This window comes from Rhineura floridana, chromosome 2 (genome assembly GCF_030035675.1).
Source record: "Rhineura floridana isolate rRhiFlo1 chromosome 2, rRhiFlo1.hap2, whole genome shotgun sequence".
Taxonomy (NCBI): Eukaryota; Metazoa; Chordata; class Lepidosauria; order Squamata; family Rhineuridae; genus Rhineura; species Rhineura floridana.
In genome coordinates, this window is record NC_084481.1 from 293,299 (window position 1) to 317,801 (window position 24,503).

General features: G+C 40.6%; 1 protein-coding gene across 2 annotated transcripts in view; it reads left to right on the plus strand.

Annotated features, from left to right (window-relative positions):
• CD2AP (CD2 associated protein) overlaps nt 1-24,503 on the plus strand; it is a 152,963-nt gene that overhangs the window by 12,598 nt on the left and 115,862 nt on the right. The window contains exons 2-3 of one of the 2 annotated variants that reach the window (XM_061607521.1): nt 1,044-1,204; nt 21,711-21,864. In XM_061607521.1, coding sequence (XP_061463505.1) covers nt 1,044-1,204; nt 21,711-21,864 — 315 coding nt within the window. Of the gene's footprint in view, nt 1-1,043; nt 1,205-10,812; nt 10,902-21,710; nt 21,865-24,503 lie in introns of those variants that run through there. The other variant, XM_061607520.1, reaches the window with a different exon arrangement.

Sequence of the window (24,503 nt, forward strand, 5' to 3'; positions counted from 1 at the left end):
TCAGGATTAATTCCCTCTATTGGGGATATGGTAGCTCCTAATTTCATGTCCCTGTGTGAAACAACAAAACCATTATGTCTGTTTTAATTTTAAAACATTTTAAATTTTAAAAGGTTTAAAGTTAAAATGAAAACTCCTGGAGTTATCCATCTGCAACTGGGCAGATACAGCAGCTACCATGCCTCCAAATTTCATGTCTCTTAGTAAAAAAATACAAGGAAGATATAGCCGTTTCAGTTTTGCAATGCAAGTCAGTGGGATTTCTGGACATTCTGGAGATTTGGATGCGAATCAGATCTGAATCTGTCCAGACTGGATTAGGCCTGATCTGTATTTACAAATGGGAGCCACAGATTGGATCTGAAGCACGTGCATAGCCCTACCGGTGTCTTTGAGGTTCCTGCCTGGCTTGTTGTCTCCTCTGCTTCTGTATCCTGGGGGAGATGGGGGGGCAGTCTGAGCGCTGGCCAGGGCCTTGAGTCCTAGATGCTATGGTAACTGTATGGTCAGACATGGCCTTATCTGATGGCTCCGTGGAGTCACTAGCATTGTGGAAATCTGCTGGAGGATCCAGCCCCTCTGGGGAGACCTCAGGTTTAAGGTTTGGGCAGGGCTCACCTTGGATATCAGATGTCATGTTGGCTTCCTCAGCAATTGTCTGTGCAGTGACTTTGATCCTGATGAGCCTTAGAGCCTAACAGGGATAAAGATTAAAAGTGCAGGTACAAAGGCAGGTACATTAATGGGGTGGGTTGGTTACATACTTGGAACGCAAACCCCTGCAATTGCATGGACGGATACGGAAAACCCCATTGGGATAAACAAACATCTTGATCTGGAATACTGTATGAGTTTAGTTACACTCTCATTTGAGGCTGCTATTTGTAACTTGCATTAGTATGTTATGGCCTACTGTTTTTTAGTTTTGTGAATATTATGTTACAATTTTAATTTTTTAAAAAGAAAACAGTTTCTTACTACAAAAGACTTGTATTTCCACGTAACTGAATTGTATACTGACTCCCCCCCCCATTCCTTTCTAGTTGAGTATGTTGTGGAGTATGATTACGATGCAGTACATGATGATGAGCTAACCATTCGTGTTAGTGAAATCATAAGGAATGTGACAAAACTAGAAGAAGAGGGATGGCTGGAAGGAGAGCTAAATGGAAGAAGAGGCATGTTTCCTGACAACTTTGTTAAGGCAAGTATTTCATGTTCATTCCAATTCTTTACTATAGAAATTGTGTAACTTCAAACATTAAATTATACCTGTACTACTAGAAATTTAGCTTGGAGACCAGAAACTATTTAAATAATCATACAACTGAAATTCCACCGTGGTGTGTTAAAACATTTGTAGGAAGAAAGATCCTGATTAATTCTAGAAATTGGCTGGATAGATTCTGAAGGCTTACAAATTTATGGGGTTTTTTGTATTGCAGATCACAATTTGAGTTTTTTTAATTTAAATTTTATGGCATTTCCTTATATTCAGTGGTGGCTGGTGTCCACTAGACCTAGTAGGGCTGCTGGAGGTCATGGGCAGAGCTTGGAAAAGTTACTTTTTTAAACTACAACTCCCATCAGCCACAGCCAGCATGCCACTGGACTGGGCTGATAGGAGTTGTAGTTCAGAAAAGTAACTTTTCCAAGCTCTGGATGGGGGCATGGCCAATTGCAGTCACAGAGGTGTGGCCAAGTTGTTTTAGTTGTCTCCCCATCCTCCTCTCTGGCAAAACTACTGTAGGACACTTAAGCATTACAGTTTTACAAATAGCAGCTGCCTAAATTGAAGATTGTCTTTCTTTGGTTCAGAAGGGGTCCCCGCTGTCACACAGTTGCTTCTCTGCTGGGAGAAAAAATGTGTGGCCCCCACTTGTTCTGGTTTTTGCCATATCCTTCTCTTTTGTAAAGAATCAGTGGACACTTAAATATTGTGGTTTTATTAATACTTAGGTGACTTACCTTGGTTCAGAAGGAGTTACTCAGAAGAAAGCCACACTGAATTCCATAGGGATTGTTCCCTGATAAGTAAGATGGCAGCCCAAATTGGTTAATCTTGAAGGACTGTTAACCATGGTCCCCATACATTTCCAGGCCTATGGGAAAAGATTATTCTCCCCCAGCTTATTAAACTTGTACATTTTTTCCAGGCTCAGTGGACTAGGACCTGGGAGAGCAGGATTAAAATCAGCCATGAAACTCATTGTATGACCTTTGGCCACTCTTTCACTGTCTCTCAGCCTAATTTACCTTACAGAGTTGTTGTGAGGATAACAGGGGGAAAAGGAGACCCATGAATACTGCCTTGAGCTATTTAGAGGAAAGGTGCAATGAATATAAACATAATACTGATAAGTAAGGAGTAAACAAAATAAAAGTTTCTCTCCAGTGTGCCTGCTCCCGATTTTGAATTGGAGGAGGGGATCCAGGCTTGGAATAATGAAAAAAGCCTAACCTAAAAATCAAAGCAAAAAGAATCCGCAATACAACCAGGATATTCACATCTACAAATATTGGACTTTACAGGTAGTTCCTTGGCATATCCAGTATGTGGCTGTCTGCTATGAGAAGCTTGCCTAGGTGGAACGTGCAGGCAGGGTGAAATCCATGATCTCATACTAAATAAAAGCTCTGCATGCTGAGTTGTCTGAACCATCCTCTGCACCATCCTACCTTTTGGAATTATACAGCCACGAGAGTGGCTGTATACTATAGCCAGCGGGGACTTTTCACATTCCGCAATGTTAAATGGAAAATACCCCCCATGCCATTCTGATGCTTCCCATAAGCTCATTTCAAAACAAAACCTACATAACTTATAGTTCTGAACTCAGAAACGCTTGCTTAACAACCCTGTCAATTTTCATGGCGATACACAAAACAGTCAGAGAGAATCGGGAGTTCAAAGTCTAAAAAGAGAGAGAAAAACCTCAGAGCCCTTTTGGACTTTTTTCTCTAAGAGTTCTCATAATCTGTTGAAATTCATTAAAAATCAGCCATGTTCACAGAGTACCTGTAATCCTAATACTGACGTTGCCCCATACTCTGACCTTCATCGGCTGCAGTTTAAAAGTTAAAAAAATGCCTGGTTGATTTTTAATTCATTTAATAAATTTTGGCTGGGACCCAATGATAACACGGAGCATGCTCAGTAAGAACCAACTGTCAGAGTTCTAAAGCCTCACAGCTGCTGGGCTTGGCTAATCAGGGGGCCACACCCACACCAGACTTTGATTTCACTTGAGACAGTCATGGCTTCCCTCAGAGAATCCTGGGAAATGTAGTTTGTGAAGGGTGCTAAGAGACTCCTATTCCCCTGAGAGAATGGTTTAACAGTCAGCCACTCTGATTGAAAGTCTGTGAGGGGAACAGGGTGTCTCCTAGCAACTCTCAGCACCCTTCATGAACTACACTTCCCAGGATTCTTTGAGAGAAGCCATGACTGTCCAAAGTGAAATAAAGGCCTGGTGTGGATGTGGCCAGGGAAAGCTTTGGTTTAAATGTTGGTGGGAGGCTACATGTGTCTGCTGTAGAATAAAAAGGTGGGGGAAAGCCTGAAAAAGAATGATTCTGTTTACAGTGTTTTCCTTTTGGAAAGGAAAGGGGCTTCCCTTCTGCCCAGTGCCCACCCACCCAATCTCCTCCCCTCCCACTCCCTGCCCCTTCCCTAGGTCAGTGTTGGACTACGACCTGGGAGACCAGGGTTCGAATCCCCACACAGCCATGAAGCTGACTGGGTGACCTTGCGCCAGTCACTGCCTCTTAGCCTCAGAGGAAGGCAATGGTGAAATCACCTCTGAATACCGTTTACCATGAAAACCCTATTCAAAGGGTTGCAATAGGTGGGGATTGACTTGAAGGCAGTCCATTTTCATTTTCAAACATGATTGCATAGAAATAAATCCCACTGAACTCAAAAAATATGCAAATGATCAAACCCACCCTCCCTTCTCCTTCCTCCTATCCCCTCCTCTTGCCCCTTCCCTCCCCCTTCCTTTGCCCCTCACTCCCCATCCCCTTCCCCCTCATCCCCTTCCTCCTCCTCATGGTCAGTTTTACCTATCTTAGACATGATTGCACGGAAGTAAATACCATTGAACTCTGTAAGCATGCAAATGATCAAACCTGCCCTCCCCTCCACCTTCCTTTCCCCCCCCCTCCAATACGTTCCTTCCCACTCCCACTCCTCCTCCCCCATGGTCAGTGTTTCCTGTCCTAACCAAGATTGCATAGGAGTAAATCCCATTGAAAATAAGCATGCAAATGATCAGACCTGCTTTTCCCCTCTCCTCTCCCTTCCTCCTCCCCTGCCCACTCCAGCCCTCCCTCCCTCCCCCCCCCCGGTCAGTTTTACCTAACCTAAGCATGATTGCATGGGAGTAAATCGCACTGAATTTAATAAACATGCAAATGATCAAACCTGTCCTTCTCCTCCCCTCCCCATCCTGCCTGCTCCCCTCCCAGTCCTCCCTTCTGCATTTCCTCCCCTCCCTCCTCCTCCTCCTCCTCCTCCTCCCCTCCCCATCCTCTGTGGTCAGTTTCACCTATCCTAAGCATGATTGCAGGGGAGTAAATCCCATTGAACTCAGTAAGCATGCAAATGATCCATCCATTCTCAGCAAACTTGCACAGGATCCTATTTCTTACCTCCCGGATTAAAAAGCAGGGAAATTCACTAATAGGCAAAAAACCTTGCGTTTTAAGAACATATCTATAGCCCACAGCTATTCTATCCAACTTTAAAAAGCAGGGAAATTGGGCAGCTATAGTGAATGCACCAGGGGAGCAGGAGACCTGACCTCCTCTCTGAGATATTGTACTGCCTTACAAATTGGTCAAAATGCAAACACAATTTGGGTTGGTCTTTCACAGTCCAATCCACTTCCTGTGTAGCTTGGAAGAATTTGGTAACATGTGCCTCTGAGCATATGGGGAGTGGTGGCAACACCAGCAATCAGTCCAAATAATAGAAAGAAGACATGTGCTGTGCTGATCTTGTTTTAGCAGGGAGGAAGCAACATTATTAAGACAGTTGATATAGTTCAGATGGTCACTTTGAATATGTCTGATTTCCTTTGCAATTTTAGTGAAGTTTCCTATAGGAAATCATTTTCTTTTGTTATTTCTGTGAATATGTGAAGTACAGCAACTCTTTGCAAAATTTATACTAAAAAAACTCCAAACGTAATTGTGGAATAATGGCACTGACTTCTGCAGAATAGTCTCCAGTGGACCTCAGGAGTGCCTCAGTTTGCACAAGATAAAACAGTGGTAGGTGAAATATATTCTAGCAAAATGCTAGGTGTGCTCTATGTTTTTAATTGACCGTGCCCACCTTGCCTTAAATGAAGTGGTTTAAACATAGCAGGCTAAAAACATTCATCCTCTTTTTTCCAACAGCTAGAGTCATTGCTGAAGTAGCAACATATTGTAATCAGTCTGATTTTTCATCGAACTGCAGGTCCAAATTCCACTGTTAATGCACCCAAAATAGAAATAGAACATAACCTCCAATTTGAAACACAAAAGAACAGTACTAGCACCTTAAAGAGCAATAAATTTACTATGGTATAAGCTTTTGGAGACTAAAGTCCATTTCATCAGATCGTTTTTAGTAAACCATGAAAGTTCATACGATAATATATTCACTAGTGCTCTAAAGTGCTACTTGACTATTGCTTCATTTCTACTGTAAGCCTTGGCTAGTTCGCTACCCCTTTGATTGAAAAGATACTAAAGTAATTGTACCTAACACTACACAATCAACCAGTGACTGAGGGAAGGATTTTTAAGCTAAGTCTCCAGATCTTCTGGTGTGCTTGTTTTTTAAATGTATAAAGACTAGGAGGCTCTTTGTAATTGGCTTACTGAGAAGGAAAATGTGCAGGCAATATTTTACCCAATCAAAGTGTGATGCAGCCTAAGGGGTTTAATTGTTAGCACCACCAACTCCTCACAAACATAGCCTCCTGTCAACTGACTTGAGTAGAAGAGGCATGATTAAGAACTATAAGCCTCAGAAATAAATGGCATGAGCATGCACAGAGTGCACCAGCCTCACCAATGAGGAACCTCCGCAGGTATTTAATAAGGTGATTCCACAACAGGTATCCTTTGAATAAACAATGCATCTTATAATCACCACAGTAGAAGAGCCTGCTGGATCATACCAAAGGCCCATTTAGTCCAGCATCCTGGTCTCACAGTAGTCAGTCACACACAGCATTTTTTAAACCTGAAGAAAAACATGAATGCAAACCCACCATACTATTCTCAAACGTAGTGACGCATAAACTTTGCAGTACTAACTATGCACAAATTCAAAATTTGTTCAAAAATAACAAAAGGAATAAAAAGGGAGGTGGAGTTGCACCATATGTTAAAAATATATATTCCTGCGCAGAAATACAGGAAGATGAGCTTGGTAGCTCCACCAAGAGTATCTGGATTAAAATTAATGGGGCAAGTAATAAAAGGAATGTGGTGCTTGGACTCTACTTCCGACCACCCAGTCAAGGAGAAGACGACAATGTAACTTTTGAAAAGCAAATTGCCAATGTTTCAATGAGGCAGTAGTAATGGGAGACTTAAGTTATCCCGATATCTGTTGGGAGACAAATTCTGCCAAAGACGGCCCCTCCAAGAAATTTCTGACTTGTGTTGGAGATAACTTTCTCCTACAGAAAGTGGAGGAAGCAACCAGAGGATCAGCTATCCTGGACTTGATTCTAACCAATAGAGATGAGTTGGTGGATGAAGTGGTAGTTACAGGAACTCTGGAGGAAAGTGACCCCACCATATTTGAATTCTTGATTTTAACAGAAGCAAAAGCTGAGAGTAGGCACCCACACACACACCCTGGACTTAAGGAAAGCTGATTTTAATAAACTCAGAACAATTGTAAGTACGGATCCATGGCAAGCAACCCTAATGAGAAAAGGAGTCAAAGATGGATGAGAGTTTCTAAAAAAGGAAATTCTAAAAGCGCAATGGCAAGCAATTCCAACAAGGAAAAAAGAGGGAAACAACAGAAGAAGCTAATGCGGCTTCACAGAAAGCTTACAGATGACATGAAAACAAAAAAGGACACATACAGGAAGTGGAAAGAAGGCCAGCCACAAAGGAAGAGTACAGGCAGGTATTATGGAATTGCAGGGATGGCGTCAGGAAGGCTAAAGCGGAGAATGAGCTGAGGTTAGCGAGAGATGCTAAAAGCAACAAAAAAACTTTCTTCAGGTACGTCCATAGTAAAAGACAGAAAAAAGAGGATGGCAAAATGATAACACTTTCATCTACGCTGGGCCGCCGCCGCCATTTCCTGGTTGCCGGATCGGAGCTGGGGATGAGCTGCGACCCTTTGGCGAGCCTGTGGCTGCGGCCTCTATTCGGGAGACAGCGTTGTTCGCCGCGTCAGTTTTTCCGTTGGCTGCTGGGGTTGGGGCGTGCCCCTGCGGCCTCTGTTGTCCTGCCGTGCTGACCTTGCTCGTTTCGCCTTGTGTCGGCCGCGTTTTGCCTCTCATCGCCTTTGCTTTTGGCTTCTCGGGGAGAACTTTCCTGCTGGTCGCGTCTTCGTGGGGCCTGTTTGTGCCGCCTCATAAGAACATAAGAAGAGCCTGCTGGATCAGGCCAGTGGCCCATCTAGTCCAGCATCCTGTTCTCACAGTGGCCAACCAGGTGCCTGGGGGAAGCCCGCAAGCAGGACCCGAGTGCAAGAACACTCTCCCCTCCTGAGGCTTCCGGCAACTGGTTTTCAGAAGCATGCTGCCTCTGACTAGGGTGGCAGAGCACAGCCATCATGGCTAGTAGCCATTGATAGCCCTGTCCTCCATGAATTTGTCTAATCTTCTTTTAAAGCCGTCCAAGCTGGTGGCCATTACTGCATCTTGTGGGAGCAAATTCCATAGTTTAACTATGCGCCGAGTAAAGAAGTACTTCCTTTTGTCTGTCCTGAATCTTCCAACATTCAGCTTCTTTGAATGTCCACGAGTTCTAGTATTATGAGAGAGGGAGAAGAACTTTTCTCTATCCACTTTCTCAATGCCAGGCATAATTTTATACACTTCTATCATGTCTCCTCTGACCCGCCTTTTCTCTAAACTAAAAAGCCCCAAATGCTGCAACCTTTCCTCGTAAGGGAGTCGCTCCATCCCCTTGATCATTCTGGTTGCCCTCTTCTGAACCTTTTCCAACTCTATAATATCCTTTTTGAGATGAGGCGACCAGAACTGTACACAGTATTCCAAATGCGGTCGCACCATAGATTTATACAACGGCATTATGATATCGGCTGTTTTATTTTCAATACCTTTACTAATTATTGCTAGCATGGAATTTGCCTTTTTCACAGCTGCCGCACACTGGGTCGACATTTTCATCGTGCTGTCCACTACAACCCCGAGGTCTCTCTCCTGGTCGGTCACCGCCAGTTCAGACCCCATGAGCGTATATGTGAAATTAAGATTTTTTTGCTCCAATATGCATAATTTTACACTTGTTTATATTGAATTGCATTTGCCATTTTTCTGCCCATTCACTCAGTTTGGAGAGGTCTTTTTGGAGCTCTTCGCAATCCCTTTTTGTTTTAACAACCCTGAACAATTTAGTGTCATCAGCAAACTTGGCCACTTTACTGCTCACTCCTAATTCTAGGTCATTAATGAACAAGTTGAAAAGTACAGGTCCCAATACCGATCCTTGAGGGACTCCACTTTCTACAGCCCTCCATTGGGAGAACTGTCCGTTTATTCCGACTCTCTGCTTTCTGCTTCTTAACCAATTTCTTATCCACAAGAGGACCTCTCCTCTTATTCCATGACTGCCTCTCGCTGTTTGCTACGCTGGATGCTGAGTGTGAGAGGAGATGCCGCTTTCGGTTTTGCAAATGACGCACCTTGTGGACTATACGGGCCAGAAGCTTTATTGAACTTTACTGTAGTAACCTTTACCTGTTGTTTTAGTTTTATTGCTGTTTTGATGTTGTGATACTTATATATTATGACTTTGTACATCGCTCAGAGTGGCTCGGTTTCCAGCCAGATGGGCGATAAATAAATCGCAGAAATAAATAAATAAATAAATAAACAGAGGACAAAGAAAAGGCAAAAGTCCTCAATTTCTACTTTGGCTCAGTCTTCTCCCAAAAAAGGGTCTATGACCCTTCCAGGAAACATGAAGTAGAAGGGAGAAGATTGGACCTTGAGATTGATAGACAAATGGTAAAGGAATAGCTAATCATTTTGAACAAGTTCAAATTGGCAGAGCATGATAAACTGCATCCTAGAGTATTGAAGGAACTGGCTGAAGAACTCTCAGAACCGCTCTCTGTTATCTTTGAGAAATCATGGAGGACTGGTGAAGTGCCGGATGACTGGAGGAGAGCTAATGTTGTCCCTATCTTCAAAAAGGAGGAAACGGGAGCTACAGATCAGTCAGCCTAACATCAATCCCTGGAAAAACTCTGGAGCAGATTATAAAGCAGTGATTACTAGGAGCCAACATGGATTTACGAATCTTGCCAAACTTATCTCGTTTTTTGATCGGGTAACCTCCCTTGTAGATGGTGGGAATGCTGTGGACATAATATATCTCCACTTCAGCAAAGCTTTTGACAAAGTGCCCCACAATATTCTGATTAGCAAACTAGCTAAATGCGGGCTGGATGGAACAACTATCAGGTGGATCCACAGTTGGCTCCAGAATTGTACTCACAGAGTGCTTATCGATAGTTCGTTCTCAAATTGGGCAGAGGTAACGAGTGGGGTACCACAGGGCTCGGTCCAGGGCCCAGTGCTCTTCAACACTAGGATGAGGAGGTACAGAGCATGCTTATCAAATTTGCAGATGATACAAAATTAGGGGGCACAGCTAATACCGTGGAAGACAGAAACAAAATTCAAAGGGACCTTGATAGGCTGGAGCATTGAGCTGAAAACAACAGAATGTATATAGTACGTAGGGACAAAGAACTATTACAACAACTATTGTATAGAAATAGAAGAGGATAATAAAAAATAACTTGATTCCAAAAGATTAGAGAAATGAAAGGGAAATTTAAACCAAGAGTAGGGATGTTGAATAATCAACAGGGGAACACACTGACTGACCGAGATGAAATAAAAGGAAGATGGAAGCAATACACTGAAGAACTCTATAAAAGAGATGCCAGGATGACAGATTCATTCATGGAGGAACTGTATGATGAAGAACCAGAAATTTTAGAATGTGAGGTGAAAGCTGCTCTTAAAATACTTGGAAGAAACAAATCACCAGGAACAGATGGCACATCAGTAGAGTTGCTAGAACTCTTTTTAATGCTTTTGTTTGCTGTCCTGGTGGGAGGAAGGGTGGGATATAAATTAAACAAATAAAATAAACCTGTAATTTTTAGTACTAAATAAGCCATGAGCACTCCACTGTTCTTGCAAATAGCTGTCTTAAATGTATTTAGACTTTATGTAGTAGTTTATCAACTACATATTTCTTATATAAATATTTCTGATATTAATGATGCTGACTGAAGGGCTGCTATTATGATTATGTGCTCAAGACACTTGTGCAAATGGAAGAAAAAAATTGTGACTTAATTAGCAGTCGTGTTCCAGTTTTTCAAGAATCTAAATATAAAGGTTTTTTTTAAAGTTCCTAAGATATTGTTGATATGCATCAGCTCCATCTTAGTGGAACTCCCTTATGGAGTACACTACTGGAGAAGAAGGGTGGCGATCTGCCGGTACAGGTGTGTGCAGCTGCTGCTATAAGCATAGTACAAACCAGGAAGCATGCTGAGTTAATAATTGAACTTTGCCCACAGCAACCTGGCTTAAAACTTTGTTCAACACGTACACACACTTGCACACACACCTGGGTGTGTTCAAGGAAATATGTCTTTAGAACCAGTAAGTTCATTTTTTCATTGTTAAAAGCAGTGCTGTAGCATGAAAATCATATTTTTTTGTGAGTGGTGGGTTGAACCGGGTTAAATTGTTGTTACCCTTTATTTTTAAAACATTTGAGCTGAACGTTTAATTTCATGGCCTAGTATGATGCAATGTTTGTAAATCAGGTGAGTTTCCTAGCCTTGAATAGCTGCTGATTTTTAGGTCAGCTTTATTATGCTTGGATTCAGATACTGCTTTTAAAAAATTTTACAAGCTTTTAAGAGTTCTTTTAGAGAATTCATGAAGGTCAGCTCATTTAAATTTAAATACTAGGAAGTGGTGCTTCTAGTAGCATGGATAGAATCCTGTCTCTGTTCAGGAAGTTTGCACTGTTGTTTTGTTTTGGTACAGACTTCCAAAATGTGAAAATACAGTTAGACTCTGGTTGTCTGTTGTTTTTATCAACTTTAGTGCCAAGTATAACTACTGTTACCGTTAAAAAAAAACTTAATTCCCCCCATTTACTGTCAGTGCAAAAATTCTTAAACGTGGTTTTGCAATATAAGGCAGCCTTTTAAGTGTTTTCAAATAAAATCTCTCCTACATTTGTTACCTTCAATATCTATGAATTTATATAGAGGTTTAAATAAATATTTTGGGAATAACTCTTTTCTGGTTCGCTGTATTGAGACCACAAAGGACTATGGTACCTGTTTTAAAAAATAGTGGCCAGGTCCAGCAAATGTTGGCGTGGGAATGAGAGGCTTTACTTGTTCCATCCCATCTCTCTTGGACTTGGCTGCAGAGGAGCCCAATTGGTTTTTTAAAACCACAGCTTTCCTGTGATGTCTGAACCAGGAAGTTTTTTTTTTTAGCATTCCCTATACACTAGCATTGCAACCCCATGGTTTGGTTCTGAACTACAGGTTCCTTCATATCTCCTCGAGTCTCACTGGAGAATGTTGTTTCCTGTAAGGGAACATACATAGTTGAAATGTTTTTTTGGATCCTTTGTTTTTCTTCTTTCTACAGTAGTTGCAGGGTCCCATAACCTCTTTGTTTCTCCTAATTTTACCTTTTTATCTTTACCTACTGCTAAACTCCTAGGGCTGTATTATACAGCCACGAGAGTGGCTGTATACTATAGCCAGCATGGATTTTTCACATTCCGCAATGTTAAATGGAAAATACCCCCGCACGCCATTCTGATGCTTTCCATAAGCTCATTTCAAAACAAAACCTTACGAAACTTATAGTTCTGAACTCAGAAACGCTTGCTTAACAACCCTGTCAATTTTCATGGCGATACACAAAACAGTCAGAGAGAATCGAGAGTTCAAAGTCTAAAAAGAGAAAAAAACAGAGCCCTTTTGGACTTTTTTCTGCGAGTTCTCATAATCTGTTGAAATTCATTAAAAATCAGCCATGTTCACAGAGTACCTGTAATCCTAATACTGACCTTGCCCCATACTCTGACCTTCATCTACTGCAGTTTAAAAGTTAAAAAAATGCCTGGTTGATTTTTAATTCATTTAATAAATTTTGGCTGGAAGCCTATTATAACGCGGGGCATGCTCAGTAAGGACCAACTGTCAGTGTTCTAAAAGCCTCACAGCTGCTGGGCTTGGCTAATCAGAGGGCCACACCCACACCAGACTTGATTTCACTTGAGACAGTCATGGCTTCCCTCAAAGAATCCTGGGAAGTGTAGTTTGTGAAGGGTGCTGAGAGGAGACTCCTATTCCCCTGAGAGAATGGTTAACAGTCAGCCACTTTGATTGAAGGTCTGTGAGAGGAACAGGGCGTCTCCTAGCAACTCTCAGCACCCTTCACTATCCTTCATGTTACCAAATTCTTCCAAGCTACACAGCAAGTGGATTGGACTGTGAAAGACCAACCCAAATTGTGTTTGCATTTTGACAACTTTGTAGGGCAGTACAATATCTCAGAGAGGAGGTCAGGTCTCCTGCTCCCCTGGTGCATTCACTATAGCTTCCTAATTTCCCTGCTTTTTAAAGTTTGGTAGAAATATCTGTGGGCTATAGGTATGTTCTTAAAACACAAGGTTTTTTGCCTATTAGTGAATTCAGCTAAGTTCTTAGGCAGTCCACTATTTCCTCAGCTGCAGCAACCTCCCCTCAATCTGCAATAATGGTGGTTTAACTTTCAGGGTTACTGTTGTTACTGTGACAGTTATGTGAAGCTTTTTGAGCACTAAAAAGCATTGTAAAGAATGTTAAAGGTTTATATCCCTCTGTCCTTCTTTCCTTCCTTCACCCTAACATCCATTCTTGCTTTCTCTTTGCTCATACTTCTCTATTCCTTTTGTATCCCTCCACCTGACCCAGTTCTTAAGCAAATTCTGTTGCGTATTTTAAAAAGAAAAGGATACAACCAGTGGTGTGCTGGTAAATGGTTAACAACCGGCTCTCCAAAAAAATAGTATGCATATATATATATATATACGTACATAAGTTTATTTTAAATTTTACTGATATAAAGGATGTGTAGCACACAATTTAGAAATAATAATAAAATATACAATACTCTTTATTGTAAATTCCATAAGGCCAATTGATTCTCACAGAATGCTTTCATTGATTTTTGCCCAACTCTTTTATCCGTAGCCAACGTATGGTTATTATTATTGTTGTAATTTATGTATACCCCGCCTTATGGCCAAAAGGCCCTCAAGGCGGCTACTGTCAGCACTGAGACAGCAGTGTCGGTGGGGGTGCAGGCAGGGCTGGAGATTCCTTGGTAATTGCCAGGCCGTAAGTCCTCAGCCGGCAGCTTGGCTATAAATCTGCCAGGCTAGCAAGGAGGAAGCAAGATAAGGGCAGAGGCCGTTTGAAGCTTACGTGCCAAGCCAGAAATCCAGAAGAGACGTCAGTGAAGGTCCGGGTCTAGTTTGCCGAGAGATCAGTCCAAGTCAAGGTTCAGGGGATAGGAAGACACACAGTGGTCACGCCTGACGTTGTGGTCAGCAACAAGCTGAACCCAAGGTGTGACTTTTAAGGAGCAGGTTTGTCAGCAGGTGTGAGCCATCAGCGTTTTGGCCTTAAGTGGACAGGCCTGCCCCTCTTCTGCCTGACCTTCTGTTGTCTACGTTCTGCAGGTGAGGGGGGAGTCTCCTGTTCCCTGTCTGTGTCTGGCTGAAGGGCTTCAGCTGTGTCTGGGGTGCTCTGCAGCTGAGGGGGAGAAGGAGCTGGGTTCTCAGGAGTTTCCTCCATTTCTCCTTCTGGGTCTGCTGCTGTTACTCCCGAGTCATCCTTGCCTGATGAGTCCTCTGACGGGGCCATGACAGCTTACAAGAAAAACACATCAATAAAACAATACAATCTACAAAATTAAATAACAATAACATTATTTAAAAAAACAGCGATTTATCACACGCGCACATCAGGGTGTAAGGTTAGCACCAGCACTTTAAATTGGACTTAAGAGGTAGAGGGGCAACTGATGGTGTTTCAGAATTGACTGAGACTAATGTTGCTGTAACTTTTATTTTAGAAATTGTTTTTAACAATCTCTGAAATTGCAGATGCAAATATAATTAATCTAATAATATAAACATAAGAAACTGCTTCATCCTTGATGGCACAATTACAGGAACAGATGTATTCAGACTTACTACTGCTGAATATTGCCATCTAATACTAGTCCAATATACAAAAATATCTGCCAAAGTTACTTATTCATAAGGTACCACATTTGACAGTATCCTGCACCAAAATAAGCATTGGGCTAGGAAAGATTTGATTCCATCTCAAAAAGGCCATTCTCCGACTTCCCAGGAGGATCCCTACGCCTGTGCAGCCTCTGAGACGAGCTCCGTCTTGGATGAAACTTATCCAGTTTAAATTCAGTCAGAAGGCTCTTTTCTGACTGGGAATAATTTCTTCCGGATAAGGAAGAAACGTGAGATTTCCCACACAGCTTTGCTTTGATTGTTGGAGTCTGGAATTCGTCAGAATTGTCTGTCTTCCAGCAGCTCAGCCAGAGCGAGGATTTTTATGCTAGCGCAGCTGGATAAGTGACCCTTTTTTTTTATACGGATTAACAGGCAAACATCCTCCTGTCTACATTCATCATTTTCTTATCTATACAGCTAAAGAGATTTGTCAAAGTAACAGCAATTGAGATAACCTAGGTGAGGTAAGACTTTCCTTTTTTTATTCACGGAACTAAGGGGGAAGAAAATATAAATAGCTTATCTTTTTTTTATTGCAAAAAGCTGACATGGAAAATAGCATTTTAAAGATTACAACGGACGAGAGATTTCTGATTGATTTATAAGACTTTTGTGTAATATATGGCTGGGACTATTTTTCCTGATCTACTTTTTTTTTTGACGAATCTGCTCATTCTCTCTGCTACTAGTTATTTGGACGCTGTGAACTAAAGCCGTTCTTACACTTCCGGGCAGATAAGAGATAAGGGCTGTCTAGCGTGTGACGTTAGTTGGTTGGAAAGATTAACTCCTTTGTAACTGGTTAAAGAAATAAGCTGCTCTTTGTTTGGGACATTGAAAATTGAAGGAGTTTTGTTCCTTTGGCTTTAAGAATGACAATTAAGCAGATCATGGATGTACAAGAAGGGACTTTATCTCTAGACATGTTTCAGAAAATAATGAATGGGATTAACTCAATAAAACGAACTGAGAAATAATAGACAAGCGTGGAGAATTGAATTTCACGAAATGAGACAGGAGCTGAAAGAAACTCAGGATTCTATGAGAAAGGAGAATAAAGATAGATCTGGAAAACAAAAAAAGGATGAAAGAGAAATTAAAGGCAAGGTTCAAACTATGGAGATTGGCTTAATTATGGACATGAAAAAAGATTTGGATTTCCTGGCTGTGATGGATCCTGGAGACAAATATTACAGTTTGGAATTCAGCGCTGTCCCTGAAGGAATTGAAGAGATTGGAGATAAAGATATTATCGGTTCAAAAAAATTCCTGGACTGGAAGGATTTGATGGAACTTGAAATGGAGAAAGTTAACAGAATTAATCCCTGTTTTGTGTCAATGGAAAAACCTTCAAGAGACGTACTAGTGTATCATGTGGAAAAGAGGAACAGAGATGCGGCTTTGCAACAATACTTCAGTGATACGTTTGGATTTGATGGCAAGAAAATATCTGTGATGGAGGAAATTCCTATCAGACTTTTATTATATGACTATGACAGCAAGATTTTTGGGGGCGTAAAGATGGAAGATGGAAGATGGACCCAATATGGATAATGACAGAAGAGCGATTTAAAATTACTGGACGTAGTAGATTTGATGAGTTGGATTAATTGATATGTTTATTTAGTAAAAAAATTGATTGATATATATCTCAAGGATTGGAAACTTCTCTTTGACTTTTTGTGGAAGATTAAAATGATAGGATGTTAATGAGATTTGAAACCAACTAAGATAACCGCTGGAGGAAGGTGATTTTATAATCTATTAAGAGATAGGTCTGTTATATATTATAGATTTATAGCTGAATTATAGCGATTTGAAATTACTGGACTTAGTAGATTTGATGAGTTGGATTAATTGGCATGTTTATTTAGAAAAAAATTGATTGACATGTATCTCAAGGATTGGAAACTTCTCTTTGACTTTTTGTGGAAGATTAAAATGATATGATGTTAATGAGATTTGAAACCAACTAAGATAACCGCTGGAGGAAGGTGATTTTATAATCTATTAAGAGATAGGTTTGTTATATATTATAGATTTATAGCTGAACTATGACAAATCGGAAGTCAGTATTCTTTTTATATATATATATATATATATATATATATATATATATATATATATATATATATATATATATATATATATATATATATATATTCTTTTTGTATTGTACTAGTTATTGATTTGTGTTGTTTTCTTTTTGTATTGTTTTGGTTTTGAAAATTGGAATAAAAATTAATTGGAAAAAAAAAAAAGGCCATTCTCCAAAGGAAATTGGAGTTTTAGGAATACACATTACTAAACACCTTGGGGGGCGGGGAAAGGGCATTCTCCTGAAGCTGTGGATGTATATAATTTGAGATGGGCCAAAGCGTATTCCTCATTTTCTCCATATTTTGGCTGCTAGTACCATGGATATACAAACTTCACAATGTCCTGCACCTAAGAAAACCACTGAGCCAGACATGATTTAATGCCATTTCGTAGAGGGCAGTCTCCTGCAGGTGTGATTTTGGAATGGCCCAAAGCATACTGTGGGTGCTAGAGGTGCTCTGTCTCTGATGTAAGGGGCTGTGTATGTATGCATATAGAGCAAATGTGTGAGTTTTGATTGTTGAAAATTATTGTGGATTTCAAAGGGAAAAGTCCCCCACTCAAGGTTTTTTTTTACTATATGGAGTAGACCAAAGCTTATCTGGGGATTGAATGAGTTCACTGCATACTTTTCTGTTGCAAGGAACTGATAGCTGACAGGATGAATTGCTGGAGATTTTAAAAAGAGATACAGGAAATATCCATACTAATAACTGATTGTCACGTTATTCCACATCAAAAAGCTTCATAGCAAGCATCTCCAACCTTTTTGGGCCCAGAGGCAAATTTAGAGAAACTGCATTAGACACCATACAATTCCATTTTCCCAGATGAAAATCAGTAACAGGCAAACCACCTACATGCACTCCAAAACAAAACGGAGATTATAGTCAATTGTCCCCCAAAAGCTCATTTTTTTAAAGGTAGGTGCAGACCTTGGCAGGCACTTGAGGGATGTGTGTGAGGGTGCTACCAGATTAGGGACTGCAGCTTTGAAAAGTATCCGCTGGTGAATGGCTGGAGCTGATTACCCCTTGGTGGCGGAGAATGCTTTTTTAAACTGCAGATGCCACACTTTGTGCAGTGGCGTACCTAGCGTATTTGACACCCGGAGCGGATCATTTCTTAACAACCCCCTCCTCTATACGACAAAATTATTTTCAGTAATAATCATGAAATGAAACGAATAATAATAAGGATAAGGATAAGTTTGGCAGAGATTCATAAAAATCCCATTCTTTCACTCTGAGGAACATGGCCAAAGAAGGGCAGGGTAGGAGGTTTCAGCCCTGGGGTGGGCAAGAGCCACGCCACTGCTGCCTGCCTCTGTCCCTCCGGCTGGCTGCAGGGGTGGGTCCTCCTGGCCCCAAGGGAAGGAGATGACCCTGCCTGGCCCTCCCGTCTGCCTGCCTGCCTCTAGCCCCTGCTCCTGAAAATCCTTTCTCCATCGCCCCCCAGCCCCACCCCCAGCATTTCCATGCGCCCCCCTGCTCCTGCCCTTTCATCATTTTAGCTTCTAGTGACAGTTCTGGTTTAATTTGTTCTGACACCCACGTATTTGCCTTTCCACGGTCCATGGTATGTGCAAAGCTCTCCTCCAACACCACATTTCAAATGCATTGATTTTTCTCTTTTCCTCTTTTTTTCACTATCCAACTTTCACATCGATACATAGAGATCGGGAATACCATGGTCTGAATGATCCTGACTTTAGTGTTCAGAGATACATCTTTGCATTTGAGGACCTTTTCTAGTTCTCTCAGAGCTGTCCTCCCCAGTCCTACCCTTCTTCTGATTTCTTGATTATTGTCTCCATTTTGGTTAATGACTCTGCCGAGGTGTTGATAATCCTTGACAAGTTCAATGTCCTCATTATCAACTTTAAAGTTACATAAATCTTCTGTTGTCATTACTTTAGTCTTTTTGACGTTCAGCTGTAGTCCTGCTTTTGCGCTTTCCTCTAATTTTCATCAGCATTTGTTTCAAATCATTACTGGTTTCTGCTAGTAGTATGGTATTGTTTGCATATCTTACATTAGTGATATTTCTCCCTCCAGTTTTCACATCTCCTTCATCTTGGTCCAATCCCACTTTCCTTATGATATGTTCTGCATATAGATTAAACAAATAGGGTGGTAAAATACACCCTTGTCTCACACCCTTTCTGATGGGGGAACCAATCGGTATTTCCATATTCTGTCCTTACAGTAGCCTCTTGTGCAGAGTATAGGTTGCTCATCAGGACAATCAGATGCTGTGGCACCCCCATTTCTTTTAAAGCATTCCATAGTTTTTCATGATCCACACAGTCAAAGGCTTTGCTGTAATCTATAAAGCACAGGGTGATTTCCTTCTGAAGTTCCTTGGTCCGTTCCATTATCCAACATATGTTTGCAATATGATCTCTGGTGCCTCTTCCCTTTCTCAATCCAGCTTGGACATCTGGCATTTGTTGCTCCATGTATGGTCAGAGCTTTTCTTGTAGAATCTTGAGCATTACTTGACTTGCATGGGATATTAAGGCAATAGTTTGATAATTACTGCATTCCCTGAGATCCCCTTTCTTTGGAATTGGGATGTATATTGAACGCTTCCAGTCTGTGGGCCATTGTTTAGTTTTCCATTTTTCTTGACAAATTTTTGTCAAAATTTGGACAGATTCAGTCTCAGTAGCTTGTAGCAACTCTGTTGATATGCTATCTGTTCCTGGTGATTTGTTTCTTCCAAGTATTTTAAGAGCAGCTTTTACCTCACATTCTAAAATGTCTGGTTCTTCATCATACGGTTCCTCCATGAATGAATCTGTCATCCTGGCATCTCTTTGATAGAGTTCTTCAGTGTATTGTTTCCATCTTCCTTTTATTTCATTTTGTTCAGTCAGTGTGTTCTCCTGTTGATTCTTCAACATCCCTACTCGTGGTTTAAATTTCCCTTTCATTTCTCTAATCTTTTGGAATTATACAGCCACAAGAGTGGCTGTATACTATAGTCAGTAGGGATTTTTCGCGATCTACCATGTTAAATAGGGCTCTTGTTCTTTCCTTTTTGTTGTCTTCTTCTATTTCTATGCAATAACTATTGTAATAGTTCTCTTTGTCTCTACGCACTAGTTGCTGTATTGTTGCATTTAGGGTTCTGACTGTGTTTCTATTGCTTTTGCTTTCCTTCTCTGTAACCATTTTAAGAGTTTCTTCAGACATCCATTGAGGTCTTTCTCTTTTTTTAACTAGAGGTGTTGTCTTTTTGTATTCTTCCCTGATAATGTCTCTGACTTCGCTCCATAGTTCTTCTGGTTCTCTGTCAACTAAGTTTAAAGCCTCAAATCTGTTCTTTATTTCATCTTTATATTCTTCTGGGGTGTTATTTAAATTGTATTTTGGCATTATGATTGCTTTGTTCTTCTTCTTTAGCTTTACTCTGATTTTCGATACGACCAGTTCATGATCTGTACTGCATTCTGCTCCTGGTCTTGTTTTTGCAGAAAGTATGGAACTTCTTCATCTTCTGCTACCAATTATATAATCAATTTGATTTCTGTATTGTCCATTTGGTGATGTCCACGTGTATAGTCTTCTTTTCGGTTGTTCAAAAAATGTGTTTGCAAGAAACAAATTATTGGCTTCACAGAATTCAATAAGTCTTTCTCCTGCTTCATTTTTGTCTCCTAAGCCCCATTTCCTCACAGTTCCTAGTTCTTCTCTGTTCCCTTCGTTTGCATTCCAGTCCCCCATGATTATCAGCACACCTTGTTTTGGTGTGTGATCAATTTCCTCCTGCACTTCTGCATAAAATATCTCCAATTCCTCTTCTTCTGCATTTGCCGTTGGAGCACAGACTTGGATGATGCTTATGTTAATAGGTTTTCCATTTAATCTCATTGATACAACTCGCTCAGACCTAGCGTTGCAGCTCCTAATTGCTTTTGCTACATCACTTCTCACTATTAAAGCACCCCGTTTCTTATTAATTTCTCATTTCCTGCATAAAATATTTTGTAGTTGCCTGATTGAAAATGTCCCATTCCCATCCATTTTAATTTACTCATGGCAATTATTGTCATGTTGATATGTTCCATTTCTTTCTTGACGATTTCTAACTTTCCCTGGTTCATGCTTTTCACATTCCATGTTCCTATTGTGTGCATTGTACAACTCCGGACTCTCCTTTCGCATCTGTGTGCATCAGCCTCTGGGCTTCCTTTCGGCTTTGACCCAGCTGCGTCATTAGTCACAGCACTACTCGTGCTTGTCCTCTGTTCTTCCCCAGTAGCTCGGTGAGTGCCTTCTGACCTGGGGGGTCTCATCTTCCAGCACTATCTCGTGTTGCATTTTGGATACTCTGTTCATAGGGTTTTCATGGTAAGAGGTATTCAGAGGTGGTTTACCATTGCCTTCCTCTGAGTTTGGATGCATCTTAGTCTGGTGTCTCAGCTTTGACCATTCTGCCTTGGGTGCCCCTGCTAGGAGTTTAGCCTCTTGGTCTAGACTCCTGACGGCATTGCTCTTAGCTTCTTCAACACTCTCAAACCCCCTCACCACGTTAAGGTGTGCATTCTAAAGGGGGGGATCATACTATGTGTCTACCTAATCAGGATTCAATATCTCCATGTTATCCCAGTGCTTTGTAGAGCACAGGCATATACACCTTTAATTCCTTATTCAGGCTGTTCATGCAGCTTTGTGTTGAATAAGGATTTGGGAGCAACAAAACAACATCAGCCTCTTCTCAACATCCTCTCTGGATATATTCCTGTTAAATGGGCTGAAGTAATCCCTTATTTTGCATTGGAAATGCAACTGGTAGGAGAAGGTTCAAGACTGTGTTTCAGTGCTGTGTATATTATATTTAATTGGTTTGTAAAATAGCTAGTTTACAAGGTTTTTCCTACATTTAAATGTTGACTTCTCAGAGGCTTCAAAGTGAATTTAAAGTATTTTCCCTCAGTGCAGTTTTGGAGCTTATTATGATTACTTTAGGCTCAATTATTTAATCATTCTTCTTGTCCCCACTGCCTTGATTTTTTTCTTTGCCAGGAAGTTAAGAAAGAGACAGAATCTAAGGATGATGGCTTGCCAATCAAGAGGGAAAGGCATGGAAATGTAGCCAATCTTGTTCAGCGTATGAGCACCTACAGGCTTCCAGCAGGAGGATTCCAGCTGCATTCCCAGTGTAAAAGCTTCAGGAGGAGTATGTAATATTTTCCTTGGTAACTAAAAATGTCTCTTGTTAGGTGGTTAAATTAACCAGGTAATTTCAGCTCATATGCATAAGTCTTGTAATAGCAATCTTGCCAGATGCCTTCCTAAACTGGTTTAGAAAAATTTAATGCAAGGATTTTTAAAATTCCATAATGACATTCTTACATGATGTCCCCAAGGACAGGTATTATATATATATTATTTCCTATACCTAACCATTCTTATGTACACACTGGCATGTTTTTACATCTGTTTTCTTAATGCAACTGGTGGAGGAAGTTGAGATCTGTCCATAAATATGTGCAGACCATTCTTGACTCCTAGACTGTCTAGTTACAAGGGAAAAATCCTCTCATAAATGCTGATGGTTAGATTATAATCTTTTACAAAATTTTGAATTAGTGCAGGATATAACAAATCAGCTGGATGATTACTTTCAATTAAATAACCTGGAAATAGGTCAGGTTGCTATGTGGGAAGCATCAAAAGCTCAGGGTATTTTTAAAAAAGGTTCATTTTTTTGTTAAGAAAATGAAGCTTTTAAAATCAAAAGACCCTGAGGAAAAAGAAAATTTCACAAGTTAAACTAAACAATTGGAATAAAACCTTCAAGTAACTTGGTTTCAAAAACTGTATAGAAAGCTAGAAGCTTCCAGGAAACCATTTAGCTATAACTAACTGTTCTATAGCTGAAAGATCCTTGCATTATTTAAAGCAGCAAATATTTGAAAAAGGGCTTAAACAAGATAAAATTGGCTCACAGTGTTAGTTAACTTTTAGATGTTAATTAGTGGATCCATTTAAGGTCCACGCATGGGCAAAGCATGCAAAGCAGGGCAGAGCAGATGGCAGCAAAGAAAAGAAAAATTAATTAAAGGCAATTCCCCTTGCCCCCCAAGAAGAATGTTTAACTCACCAATTGACCAGCAAGCTGGATAAGGAGGTTGCAATCATCTAATAAATTTATATTAATTTTAACAATTATGCGTGGACGCCCATAATACGGAGTCCATGTGTAGACTATGAATTATAATACATCTGGGAGGGGGAAAGAAGCAGCATCTGAGATCCCTGCATCTGTGATTTGGCTAAGCGGTGCACTTTTGCGTAGTGTTATCTGGGCACACGTATGTTGTTCTTTCACTTAGATATTGTTTTGTCTGTCAGGCAGCTGCGTACCGGCATTTTATCAGAAGCCTTTTCCAGATAGCAGCATGAAATGACAATGCGTTGCAGACATCCAAGTAGTTTTCCAATCCAAAATGACACACACAGCACAAAAATGTCACCTGTCTTGGTTCATGATGGCTTCATCTTTGCTCTAGTCTGTGCATGCACTTTTAATCTTCCCGCCATATGTAGACCATGTCCAGGCCATACACAGACCCAGCTTTGACCAGATTAACACACAGTTGAAAAAGCAAGAACATAATATGATTACGTTCTAAAGATAGAACTAAAAACTATTGTATCTTCCAAGGACATCGCTAATGTATTCTTCAATTTATATACTTCTGATAGCACAGAAGAAATAGAGATTAAGGAATTTTCGCAAACGTTTACTCTCCTTTTAAAATTGTTTTACTGGGGGGCAGAGCCCCCATGCTTGCTTCACCTGCCAACCCCCCCAACACACACCAGGCATCCCCAAACACATAGGGACTCTCTCTTTCTCTCTTGCGTGCACTCACAGAGACACACAGAGACATACAGGCCAGGCAACTTAGACACCCCCAAACACCCCTCACACACTCCCAAACACGCGCTTGTGTGCATGCACATACTGAGGCACTCAAGAACTGTGTTCACATTAGGTGCTTCCATAACAATTTTCTCAAAAGAGGTTAGTTATCTATTTGCTGTCTTGTGAATGAGAAACAGTAGCAATTGGCAACCTAATAACCACAACAGTGCAGAATTGCTCAACCTTTTTTCTTTTTTTAAAATTATAGTCTTTATTAGACAAAATACAAAAGCATATAAAGATAGTACACTAGTATAACAATACAATTCTAATACATTATCACACATTAATTTAATTATTGCTGCTACTATTAACTCACAATATAAAATTCTTAAATATCTCCCAACAATAAATACTGCTGAGTCCTGCGCCTTGCTGTTCCAATAAGTAATAAACTCCACTTTTGTATAAAAATATTTTCACATTGCCTGCCTTCTCTTTTCCTAACAAGGTTCGTTAGTTAACTATGTATGCCAAACCCCAGATTTTTATAAGCCAAGAATCTATAGAAGGGTGATCACCATTTTTCCAGTTCTGACATATTACCATTCTCCTGTGCATGTAAAAGATGATATCAGGTGGGTAGCTAGCTCCACCTAGTAGTTGAAGGCAAAAGAGCACTGTTGAATTTTTGCAGGCACTTTTCTCTTTTGACTTCACCAAGCTCGGCTGTGTCCTCTCTGCTCCCTGGTTTTCGGCCTGTATTCTTTCTGATTGTTTCTGTTGGTTTCTATATTGGAGTATTTTTCCTTGTTAACTGTGTTACTGTTTCTTATTCCCTGTTTTTTTCCCCCAATTTTTTTAAAAAAGGGTTTGTTATATTTTCCCCGGAGTCCCGCAGCATGGAGCTTCCAGTGAGGGGTGCCCCCCTCTTAATCACCAGC